Here is a 12,040-nt window from a genome sequence, read left to right as displayed (position 1 = left end):
TAGCTGGGTATTGTTCTTGCAATCCAAAAATCTAATTTGGTATTAAACCCTAAAATCTAAATCATTACTTTAGTTTTTAAATTATAACGATAAGTTAATTTAGTATTTAAATTAAATATTGCAATGAAAATTGATATTATTAACTATCAACTAATGCGGTTTTCAAATTGAAATACTTAAAATTAAAAAATAACAAAATAATCCTCAAAATTATAAACGAGTAATAATTGTAGTCTCCATATCAAGTAGATGAATTATAATCTTTAATTTCTCTTTCTTTATTGTTTTTCATGTCCATATGTTATCTTAAAGTGGAAATGTTGTTTTCTTTTATTTGTATTGTTATTTTTTGTATGAGTTGAAACACTTCTGTTATCTTATTTAATTATATTTGTTTTTCTGAAAAAAAATAAAGTCACTCTAAATATAATGAGATATTAAGTAAGCTTAATCTTTTTATTTTAAATTTTTTGCGATAACTATATATTATTTTTTTTTACCAAAAAGTGTAATCTTTTTTTGTTTGATAAAATTCAATAAGATTTTTTGTTTGTTTATAAGCCTAAACTTTGCCAAAAAAAATGTGGACAGATTAATTTGTAAATAGAAGTAGAGGTTATTTAATTTTAGGTTTGGGTGTTTTGGCGATCTCTTTCATTATAAAAAAAATATAACTAAGCTTGTAGGCTCATATTCATATAGGTTACATCATTGAAAGAAAGTGCATTTACAATGGTCATATTTTTTCATTTATTATTCAAACCTACCTCTGAAAAAAAAAGTCTCTGCTCTAGTTTACATTAATGCTTTATTCAAACCCACGACTTTTCCTATCACATTAAATTTTGGGAAATACAACCTTTTTTCTTTTCCTTATTCAAACATTTATTTTGTTTTAACTTAACTTCCCATCAAAAGTCAAAGGAATTGTTGAAATTCATATAAATAACCCAACAATTTGGAGAAGGTTCAGTTAGTTTTCCTTAAAACGCAGTGCACAATCCCATAAGACATTCAATGACGGTCATATTAAACTAGATATTTTTTTAGATACATAATTTTGAATTTCACACTTTATTTTATTTTCGAAATTTTGTACAGAAAATATTAAAAACAAGATTTATCGCCTTCTATTTATAATACATAGTCTTGTTAATAAAATGAAAATACGTTATAATTATTCATAAAAGTAATAAATATTTCAAATCATTTAAATTCTCAAATGAAAAACACAGCGAAGGAAAAAATTGGCTGTTCCTCGATGCACCCCGTTCCCCTGGAAGCTAAAAAATAGCCATTTTAAAAGTAGTATGAAATAATGAAAATAAAAGGCTAACATCAAACATTGTACACTAATGTCAGATATGAAAAATTATGTTTTATTTTGTTCCATAGAAAAAAAAAATATATATATATATATATATATATATATATAATAAAATAGATTAGTTTAATCAAGAAATATTTGCCACAGCTTCTTGAAGATAAAATCTTATCCTCTTCGTATATAACACCTAATTAGATTAATACTTGGTCAACTTTTTTTCGGTAACTATTTTATTAAATAAAAAATATTTGTCGATTTATTCATGATTAATATCAGAAAATAACTTCTGGATTACTTTTAACGAGTTTACATTTCAAATACTGTTGTTTTTATCATACAATTCATTTCCGAAATTTTGCCTAAAAGGTTTGAAATACATTTCATTTTTATCATGTATCTATATCTTTGTGTTTGTGTGCGTTCATCAAACATATATATTTAATTGTAAATTTAATTACTTCGTTTTTTAAGAAAGCAAAAAGTATACATTCCTGATTCAGAAAATAGCAGGTGAATTTACTTTCCAATTTCAAAATACTGTTCGTTATTTAACTTTTAAACTTTCTGAAAAGCAAATAAATATGTAAAAAAGTCATTTGGGTTTGAGTTTTACAGTGATAAGCACAAGAGAATATTTTGTAAAAGAAAATGGGACTAGGTTCAAGATTAAAACCTAAAAAGCTTAGCTTTAACAAAAAAAAAAAAAAGCTGATTACATTTTTTATTGAAAAAAGGTGATTACTAAGTAGGAATTTGTTGTAGTGTATAAACACATTACCCAGTATTTGTACTAAAAAAACACAACACTATTCACATTACATACATTGTTTAGATTGATGAATGTTGTGTTGGTGGGCCATGTTGATGATCTTCCATTTAGTTTCACTTTTCCACCATATATATTCTCAACAATTCCTTCTATCTTTCTAAATTCGTTCACCTTCTTCACTCCACCCACCTTCTCTCCCCATTCCCAAGTGTTTTTCAATTCAACCATGAACAATATTACAAATAATGCCTACAGAGAAGAAAAATCGTTCTGCTATTTCCATCCCAGACAAGTTCTTCTTGGGGTCTGCCCCCTCTGCTTGAATGAGAGGCTCCTCCTCCTCGCTGCAAAACAAGGCCACCACCACCGCCACCGCCACCGCCACCGCCACCACCACCACCGTTCTTCTTCCTCCAAATCTTCCCACAGGCTTCAAACTTCCACAGACACAAAACCACCCTCTTCTATTCACAAGATCTTTGCTTTCGGCTCTCTCTTCACTCGCCACGAATCCCACCACTGGAAATCTCACAACCATGACTACGACAATGACTATGATGATGTCTCTCCCAGTCCAGAAGGTAATAATCAATACATCCCGATTCACTTTTACCTTCATTATCTTACCAGTCATAGATACCTAATTAATGTGGAATGCTTGGAATTGCAATTATAATTATCTCTTAATTATTATCTCCTTCTCCGTTAATCGGGTGATGTGCCGTGATCATAATTGGTAATCAGTCGCAGTAGGGATATTTTTCCACTTGTAGTGTCCATGGGTGAGAGTTGAACGTTGATGAATTGCTTTCATTATTGGTGGAGAATTATATATCAGTGCATGTTTGCGTGTCTTCATGTGGAAGATTACATTGTGTGATGATTAGGAAATTAAGGTCAAAAAGCGTAGCTACAACGATAAGAGTGCTATAAGACAGAGGGAGAGGAGTTGAAGGCTTTGGGCTGTGTTGTGTTCTGTTGTGTGTCATTCTTTTCCTCTTGGCGTGGCATATGCTGTCAGATGCATACGCCAAGAGCATCATGACACTGAAAAATTATTTTTCCAAGATCATGCTCTATTCTCTGGATTTGATGAGGAGTTAGGCCACATAACTAATCCCCCAATATAGCATTCATCTTTATCAAAACCATCACCAAACAACATTAACTGTTTTTTTATCTCCATTTTTCACTCACGTATAGTGAAAAAATAGCCAGATACGTTTTATATAGAGGTTCGATTCAACCCGTCGGCAGCATAGTACTTCCTTGATTTAGTACAAACAAAAACATTTATAACGAGATTATTATTATTATGTACCAAAAATTATGAGTTTGGTTAGGTGGAACTGTAGGAGAATACTACCATAGCAGAAACGAAAAAGTAAGGAAAGCAAAGGTTAGGGTATGAGAGTAAAGTGTATAAAAGAAAAAAAGCTATTGTTTTTTGCATTTTTTTGCTTTATCTTTTGGATGTGGAATGACTTTAATAATAAAATAAAAAAAAACTTTGCAGAGTCGTTCATCTCAATCAAGTTTGAAGAGAACGGGGTGGCATCGTGGGAAAAGAGCAGAGTGTCGAAGAAGGTGTCCCTAGAGAAGTGCAACAGGAAGGTGTCGTGGAAGAACGAAAACAGGGAGAAGAGCGTGATAGAGCACGGGAAGTCACGTGAGGCGTTTAGGTGGCGAAAGCGTATAGGGCACATGTTCCAGCTCATACGGTGGAAGAAGAGTGGCGGTGTGTGCCACGTGGAGGGAGTGAAGGTGAGAAAGGGTGGTTGGATGAGGACTCTGACAAAGAGGAAAACGACCATCGAATAAAGCCTCATAAACTACAACACCATTTCTTCACTTTGCAGTCTGCACTGTAAAGTTACATCATACTCAAAATTCCCTTTCTTTCTTTCTTACCATCTAAAAATATGCTTTCGCTTCTTCTTGTAATCGTTTTCGGTTTTTAATGACAGTACAGGCTGTAAAAGGGTTTGCTGAAAGTGGTTTGGTTTTGAGAGTTATATAGTTAAAAAAATAAGAAGAATTGAGAATTGAGAATTCTCTCCATAAAACTAAGTCATCCTCATGTTAGGTACCCGTAGTGGGAAACAATGAAGCATAAGGGCCCTTCAACATTGTGTTACAGTACTTGTCTTATAGTTGTCTTAGGAGGAGAATGTCTTGTTCCCAGTTTTCTAAATACCACTAATGGGTACCCTTTAATAAACAAGACTGGAAAAAACATTTTATAAAAACTAAGTAGGAAATAATAATGATGAATCTGGGTTACATATATAAATGTTTTTTTCCGACGCAAGTGATGGTGCATGTGTGCTTGTCCGATTAGGCCCTTATAATTTGCTTAGTGGTGTGATGGGTGCCCTACACAAGGCCATTTTGTCCCCGAGTGATCGATGGCATTGGGGGTGGGGTCATGAATTTGCCACATCAGGACCACAACATATTACAAGGGGCTCGAGCTCAAGCAGAAAAGCTTTATTCCCAGCACAAGAAAATGACAAGACACGATCCAATCCTCACCCAACTAAAAACCAACAAGCTCATTAGATTGGGAAATCCACGAAATGTGGCACCATTTCCATCATACGAAATTATTATCTCATTTTTATTACTCTCTATAATGCACCACGGACATATATTGCTTTATCACTACGTTTAGAATCAAATTAGGTATACCTTTTCTTTTAAATCTCATGCTCTTTATTGTTTTTCCATATTTTTCTATCCGATCATCTTTTTTTCACTAATGCTTCAATTAACAACTCATTTCTTCATGCTTCTTCTTCTTCTTTTTTTATATAGAAATCAAAATCGGTATTACACGTATTTCATATATAAAAATGGTCCAATGATATAGGCGTATCTGATGAGTATGTTTTTGTCGAGTTAGGCTTAGATTCTTGCGACCAAACAACTAGGCATTCCTTTTGAAACTAAGAAATTTGAGTTTATGTGGAATTGGCCAACTAAATACACACAATTATATACAATTATATATGTTCTGTAAATTAAATTTGGTTGTGAGAGATTTTTACTATTATTTATGACTATTTTATCTTAGGATGTGTATGAAATAAATGTGAAATGTGTGAAAATATGATTGGTGAAAGATGAATAATGAGAAATTGGAGTAGGGACATAGGACCCTGTTGACAACCTCCAGTCTGTCCCTATTGGTTTATCTGTTTTGGTTTCACTTCTCACTTTCTTGTCAATTTCGTTTCAAAGTTACAACAATAACACCCCATGTGAAATGCCACCTCAGTCACCACCCTTCTATCTTCAAACCTTCAAAACATTCCATACTATTTGTTGCCCAAATCTTATTAAATATTCTAATAAACAACACAGTACCTCCAACAAATCTTACAATTATATGTTTTGCAGACAAATTAGGATGTCGATTAAGAATATTTACTGCAGAATATATACTCATTTTTCGAATAAAAAAAGGAATATCGATAGAAGGGCATCGAGTTTTGGTTACTTTTACTACATTTCAAGGATAATGTTTACATTTGATGATGGATTGAAAAGACGAAGTTATAGTGATAAGAACTTGGTAACCGAAGGAGGATTTAGTGCCTGCAAAAGACCCAAACTCCTACATTATCTGTTAATTTGGATGAGAATTGAATATAAAGGGATTTAATCTGATGCACCACTTTTTTTTTTAACTGTAATAATACAATATGCTGTTTTTGTTTCTATTCTTAAAAATACAAGATATTTTTACTTGTTCATTTAAAAAGTCAACACAATATGAAAATATATTAAAAAAATAATGTATTAAAAAAATATCATTCATAATATTTTGAATTTCATTTCACATATTTTTTTAGACCTTAGAGGCATTATGTTCGGTTCAAAATGTCCAAGGGTAATAAATACTTTGGTATAACTTATAAATTAGTATAAAATTTAATTTTATATTTTTTAATCAATAATTTGGAATCAAGTCTAAAGGGATAAACATTTAGACTAAATATTTAAAGGAAAAACTTTGTTATTTATAAAAGTCCAACGAGTCTTTTACCAGCAAAAATATCCCACGAGTCTCAAGTTAGATTGACTTCCATGAAAAATACACGTGAGAAACCGCTAAAATTGATCTAATACATTTATTTAAAATATATTAAGACAATTATCATTTTATTACTTCATTTCCATAAAATTGGAAAAGATATTTAAAGTAAATTAAAAATATTGGTCGATAAAATTTACATTGTATATAAACTTACTATAATACTATATCAATCAGCATAAGTATAACTTAAAAAATATCAAATACAATAAAATCTTTATAATTATGGACTAATATTGAATTATCATATGGCTATAATTTTAAGGAGTAATTTTCCTTTCATTTATTTTAGGTACCGTTTCAAGAATTAAATTGGTAGCCCATAAAGCCAGCCCACTTTCACTTCATTTTATTGAATACATCTTTTAGGTCCAAAACATATAATTTTGGATTCAAATCTATAATTGTCTCCCAATAACATAAATCAACCTAAGATATTTGAACATTTCAAATTCACTCAGAAATGCTTATCATCTATGTTTATCACTAACCCATACACAACATGCACACAATATGTTCATGAGAAGTTGATTGAAGGGCGAAGAAGGAGCATCACCCAAAATCACTTTGAAAAAAAATATATCATTGTACTTTATTTTTTATTCAAAATTCATTGTAGTTGAATGATATAAATAAATAAATAAAAAGTAGAATGATATATAGAAAGAACAAGACTAACAAACATTAAACCTTAAAGTTTTATCTTAAAAGTAGTATGAAGCTTTTTATATGGATAACCCTGATTTATCTTAGTATCTAACTGATAAAAGTATGTCGTGGTGTTGTGATAAGACCAAACACAATTAGATTAGTAAAAGTGGTAAAACTCAACTTAATTACTTACTAGAGAGACAGTTAAAAATTTAAATGAGTTGAAAATTCTATAAACATTTACTGTATGAATGCAGAGTCAAATTTTTATATGAAGAACTTATACTTAAAAAAAAAATACTTATACTAAAATATATATATATATATATATATATATATATATATATATATATATATATATATATATAAAAGGGAAAGTGGCTGACCCAATTACCAGCGTCTAAATGTCTAAATTGATATGAATATGATATCATTATTCAAACTATCTTTATATTGAATTTTACTTTTGGCGTTTACCCAAAGTCATGCATCCATTTATGACATTGAACTGAGTTTGCAAAAATAATACTATATTATACGATTGTATATCAACAATATATTCATAGTATACAATATAAAATATAATATAATGGGAGGATTACCAAAGTAGGAATCATCAATTCTTGAAATCTGACAATTCAAAGCTAGAAAATAACTCGTGATTTACCAGGTATCACACCAATAAATGCCATGTCTCGGTTATTTTGCCAATTGCATTTTACATTCCAAAATCCAACAGCTACAACTTTTATATACAACACACTTGAAAAAGGCAAAGACAGAACTTTGCCTATATGAATATTGAAGTCACACCTCAAAAAGAAAAAAAGAAACCACAACCTTCTTGTAGTCAGTGATCATTACTACTATGTGGTAAGGAATGGAACAATTTTTACACCGTATTTAAAATGTCAAGCTGACACGGTGATTCCATATTCTTGAGATGAAGGTTGCAAGGCACGAATGCGAATGTCATATTTCATTCGACTTGAGGCTTCGGTGGCAGCTGATGGTTGGGCTCCGTTTGCAAGGAGGGGAAAAGACGATGAAGTCTGATCATTGTAGGCATATCCAACATGGTTGCAACACTTGCGACAGAGAAGCTTCGTTTTTTTGCGGAACAAACCCCACGAGTGCTTGGCAAAAAATGGGGCACATTCAATTTCATCAGCATGGGTGAATCTGCTGTCATCAACGTTGAAGAATGATATAATACCTCGCCTTATGGATTTCCCATATTTTGAACCGATGGACGATATGCTCCTGTTAGAGGAGGATAGGTTCAGCTCATACCCGCAAGTGCCACAACTGCAAAAACAAGAATTCAAAAATTCATTCGTATTGGACCATTCCAATCATCGCCCACCAAGTATCTGTGAAATGGTCAAAAGAAAGAAAGAAAAGTAGAAGATGCAGATTTGACCATAGCACACTATTACAACTCAAGGTAAAATTTTGCGACAGTTTACTGAAAAATTGGTCTCGTTGCTTTTCAGCAAACAGACCCTTCCATATTGGCTATCTTTCAAATTGGTGAAAGACATAATTTAGCTAAGTTTTTTTACCAAGATAATTTAGGGTGTGTTTGATTTTGAAGATGGATTCGGAAAATTGATTTGAGTGGATTTAAGGGAAAAATTAGAGGTGAAGAACCTGGATAGTCGTGTTCAAATTGTATAGAGATTCCAAATAAACAATTCGATTAACATTTTTCTCAAGTTTGTGCGCGATCAGGAGTTTAATCTTTGTGTGTGTACACGAAGAACATCTATTAAGAAAAGTCAACCCTTTTAGATGGTAGTATTTGACTATCCCCGAAAATACTGCGGGCACTCAAAACATACTAAAAACCAAAACCTTTTCCATGAAAAAGGTGAATTAGATACCATGTTAGTATGTTAATTTTTCGTAGCAACAACCCCAAAAAGAGAAACAAATCCAACCACACTTAAAGGAAAGAAACATTAACCCTAAAGAATCCGAAAATATATACGAAAGGCAATCAATCAACAACTGGTTTGCAGTCATTCAGACTTGAAAAATGACCTACCAGGAATTTGTTAGGAAAGAAGCAAATATCATATTGCAATTATTGTGAAAGAAAAAAAGAGAAGAAAAAGAAAAGCAAAATGAGATTGAAAAAGAACCTGTAGCGGACATCCCTCTGAGAAGAGCAGGAATAGGTGTAGGAGGAGGAAGTTGGATTGTGATGAACTTGTGATTTTTTGTTAAACACGGAATTCTCCATTTTTGAGATGAATGGAATGAGCGAATGAGAATGAGAAAGAGAAAGAGAAGTTAATAATAAGCAGAGGAAGAAGGAAAGAAACTGCCTTGTTGGAAGTTATGGTTATGCAGGTTCGTGTCCCTCATAGAGTCCACCACCACTTTGACTCTACCCACACCAATTCACACGTCCTTCTAAACATTCCTTAAGAGGTTTCATTTTTTTATATACAATATTCATTTATCTATTAATTATACAATCAAATGGTCATTTTTTAAATTTTACAAATCATATTTAGAATATATTTAACACTTTTTATATTTACAATTAATGCATGAAAGACTAAACATATACTATCTTTTCTATCTTTTACCACTACGCACGTAATTGTGTCCATTATAATTAATTAGAGTCATGAATTAGTATTATTGTTGCAAACACTAAAATTAAAATATTATATAATCATTAAAACCAAAGGTAACAATAATTTTTTTATATAATAAAAAAGGATAGCATAATTAAAACACCAAGAATACCGGTCTGGGATCCAAGTGAAATCACCCTCCATCTGTTTCTTCCTGCGTTAATTACATATTTGCTTAATCATGGTAGCCATTACGGGGTTAAGAAAGACCTTTTCTGTCCTACGTTTAAACTAGAAAATTTGTGATGGAACAGACATTTTTACGTTGGATCTAATACGTCATGGCCACTGTTTTATTAATCTGTTTGAATTTATTTTGAAAAGAATATTTAAAGCAATCCAATCACAAGTCACCATGTGAGGATTATAAATAAATTATAAAAAAAAAACATTTTCCTTTTACATCTTATAAATAATAAACTATTTTAGCCTTTGCAAAATACACTTATTCACTTATGTTTCTTAATTTAAAACTAAATTCGTAATTAGACTAGAATAAGACGTGGGACCATTCTCGTTAAGTTATTTCTTATCGTAAGACAGGGTTTCTTTTGGTAGTTGCTTTTGTTAAGTACATGTTAAAACGAAGGTGAGAAAATATATGAAATTTAACATGTTCTTCACATTTTTCGCTTTCTAATCTTCGTTGTGTGTATATATATATTTTTTCACTCGTCAAACTATTTAGTTACTTCTCTTTAATTGTTTTGTAATAAAATTATTATAGAAATTTTATATGCTAATGCTACCGCCCATGATGCAAGTGATTTTGTTTGATTTATGGACCGCGGACGAGGCGGCGAACCAAGCATTATTAATATCTACTGCGTATGCCAAAGCAAACAAAACAGATTATTTATGTTTTCTTAGTTTCCTAGTTGCGCCGACACAACGGTTAATTAATTCCCACACCGGTAAGCTTGTTTGGTGACACGTGTAATATGTGTGTGACAGGTAAAAGGGAAGTAGGATATAATATGGTAAAGCAGATTAGAAAAAAGTGTAATGATTTGTTTGTTGTGAAGTGAATGCATTGATGATAGATGAGGAACGAAGTTTTGTTTCAACAGATATAAAGAAAGAAAAATAGCTATTCTCTAATCATCCTCCTCGTCAGTAACGAATTTGCCAGTTCCAGGATTCAAAGCTGCGATGAAGAAGAAAAGAACGTTGAACAACACAAGGGGTTCGATTTCGTTGATCGGTACTCCAGTCTCGATGTTGAGCTGGGCGAGTGCTCCCTTCCCAGTAATAATCTCTCCAATCAAAGAGAAAACGAATCCCAATTGAGCCAATCTTCCCACAAATAGCTCGTTAGCTTTCGTGAATCCAAACAAAGGACCTGAAAAATAACCCATCTTTTACTCTTGTATAATGTTAAGAACTCAGAAATGGAACAACATTGTTTGTTTCGAAAGTGAGGTACCTGAACCGAGACCAAGTGCTTCTCTGAAGCCTTTTCCTGCAGGAATGACACCTCCGGTGTTGGGTTCGTCATCGACAAATTTGCCACGGTCACCTAAACCTCCAATAGCTCCCAGCAGCGTGAAAAGGATGAAAAACAGAAGAAGGGGCTCTGCTTCATAAATAGGAATTCCTGTTTCCAGATTCAATTGTGAAAGAATTCCTTTCCCAGTTACTGCTTCACCCAACAATGATGCCTGCACAAACGTTTCTTAATGCTTCTGCCTCCAATAATCTTGGAATCACCACGTCCAGTAAAAATCAAACTCATTTGATAAACCACCTTTTTCATCTTGACTTACTCTTAAAATTCATTTTTAACATAGTATAAGAATCAGTTTTACAAAATTGAATTAGTCTTTTAAGGTCTACTTCTAAACAAACAACACAACCCAATTTCAGAATCATTTTTCACAGACCCTGTTTTACACTAGATGTTTCTTTCTTCAGCATACTACATTTTTTTTATAAATCTTCCTAACTCAAAATAGAGTCTCAATTGTCAAGTGCATTAGAAACAAAAAGTATCACATCATGCCACCGTTCTAGAGTTTATGTTTATTTATTCGACTCACCGCAAAACCAAGCATGGCAACACGACCCACAAAGAGCTCGTTCTGCTTAGTAAAACCAAACCCTCCAGAAGTGCCAAAGACACCATCTTCAACCTTTGGCTTTGTAACCTGAATTAATGAAACAAACGACGTAAATCTCGTGAAACAAAATTCAATTTTCTGAAAACAAAGTATTAGATTTCGTTTGAGTACCTTGGTCTTGGCAGGAGGGGCCTTGGTCTTTGATTTGAAGAGGGCGAGAGTTGTGAATGTACGAGGTGAAGAAGAGAAAGAAGATGATGATGGAAGAGGGTTGAACGAGAGTTGAGAGAATTTAGGCCTCAATTGTTGGAAAAGTTCTTTCTTCAAACCCAGGGAGTGGCTGCTAGAGACACTAGACATGAGCAACATGGTTTGAGCCATTGGTGAAAAGTGTTACCTTGGTGGTGGTTTGGTTTAGAATGTTGATAGTGGTAGTGTTGAATATGTTAAGGAAGAGTTTACCAAAATCATGATAGAATGGGA

The 12,040-nt window shown here is 32.5% G+C and overlaps 3 protein-coding genes across 3 annotated transcripts; 1 reads left to right on the top strand and 2 right to left on the bottom strand.

The window, feature by feature from the left end:
• Positions 1 to 2,240: 2,240 nt before the first annotated feature.
• Positions 2,241 to 4,235, top strand: LOC108331112 (uncharacterized). Its single transcript, XM_017565739.2, has 2 exons — positions 2,241 to 2,677; positions 3,613 to 4,235. Exons 1-2 carry the CDS (start codon positions 2,323 to 2,325, stop codon positions 3,915 to 3,917), a joined length of 660 nt encoding a protein of 219 aa, XP_017421228.1. The 5' UTR covers positions 2,241 to 2,322; the 3' UTR covers positions 3,918 to 4,235.
• Positions 4,236 to 7,508: 3,273 nt separating this feature from the next.
• Positions 7,509 to 9,268, bottom strand: LOC108330996 (uncharacterized protein At4g08330, chloroplastic). Its single transcript, XM_017565598.2, has 2 exons — positions 8,994 to 9,268; positions 7,509 to 8,154 (listed from the first exon to the last, which is right to left on the bottom strand). The coding sequence occupies exons 1-2, from the start codon at positions 9,092 to 9,094 to the stop codon at positions 7,758 to 7,760; spliced, it is 498 nt and encodes a 165-aa protein (XP_017421087.1). The 5' UTR covers positions 9,095 to 9,268; the 3' UTR covers positions 7,509 to 7,757.
• Positions 9,269 to 10,487: 1,219 nt separating this feature from the next.
• Positions 10,488 to 12,040, bottom strand: LOC108330814 (photosystem II 22 kDa protein, chloroplastic). The gene is made up of 4 exons (XM_017565380.2): positions 11,729 to 12,040; positions 11,537 to 11,644; positions 10,924 to 11,158; positions 10,488 to 10,839 (listed from the first exon to the last, which is right to left on the bottom strand). Exons 1-4 carry the CDS (start codon positions 11,936 to 11,938, stop codon positions 10,595 to 10,597), a joined length of 798 nt encoding a protein of 265 aa, XP_017420869.1. The 5' UTR covers positions 11,939 to 12,040; the 3' UTR covers positions 10,488 to 10,594.

This window comes from Vigna angularis, chromosome 4 (assembly GCF_016808095.1).
Source record: "Vigna angularis cultivar LongXiaoDou No.4 chromosome 4, ASM1680809v1, whole genome shotgun sequence".
NCBI lineage: Eukaryota > Viridiplantae > Streptophyta > Magnoliopsida > Fabales > Fabaceae > Vigna > Vigna angularis.
This window is presented reverse-complemented; position numbering and strand designations above follow the sequence as displayed.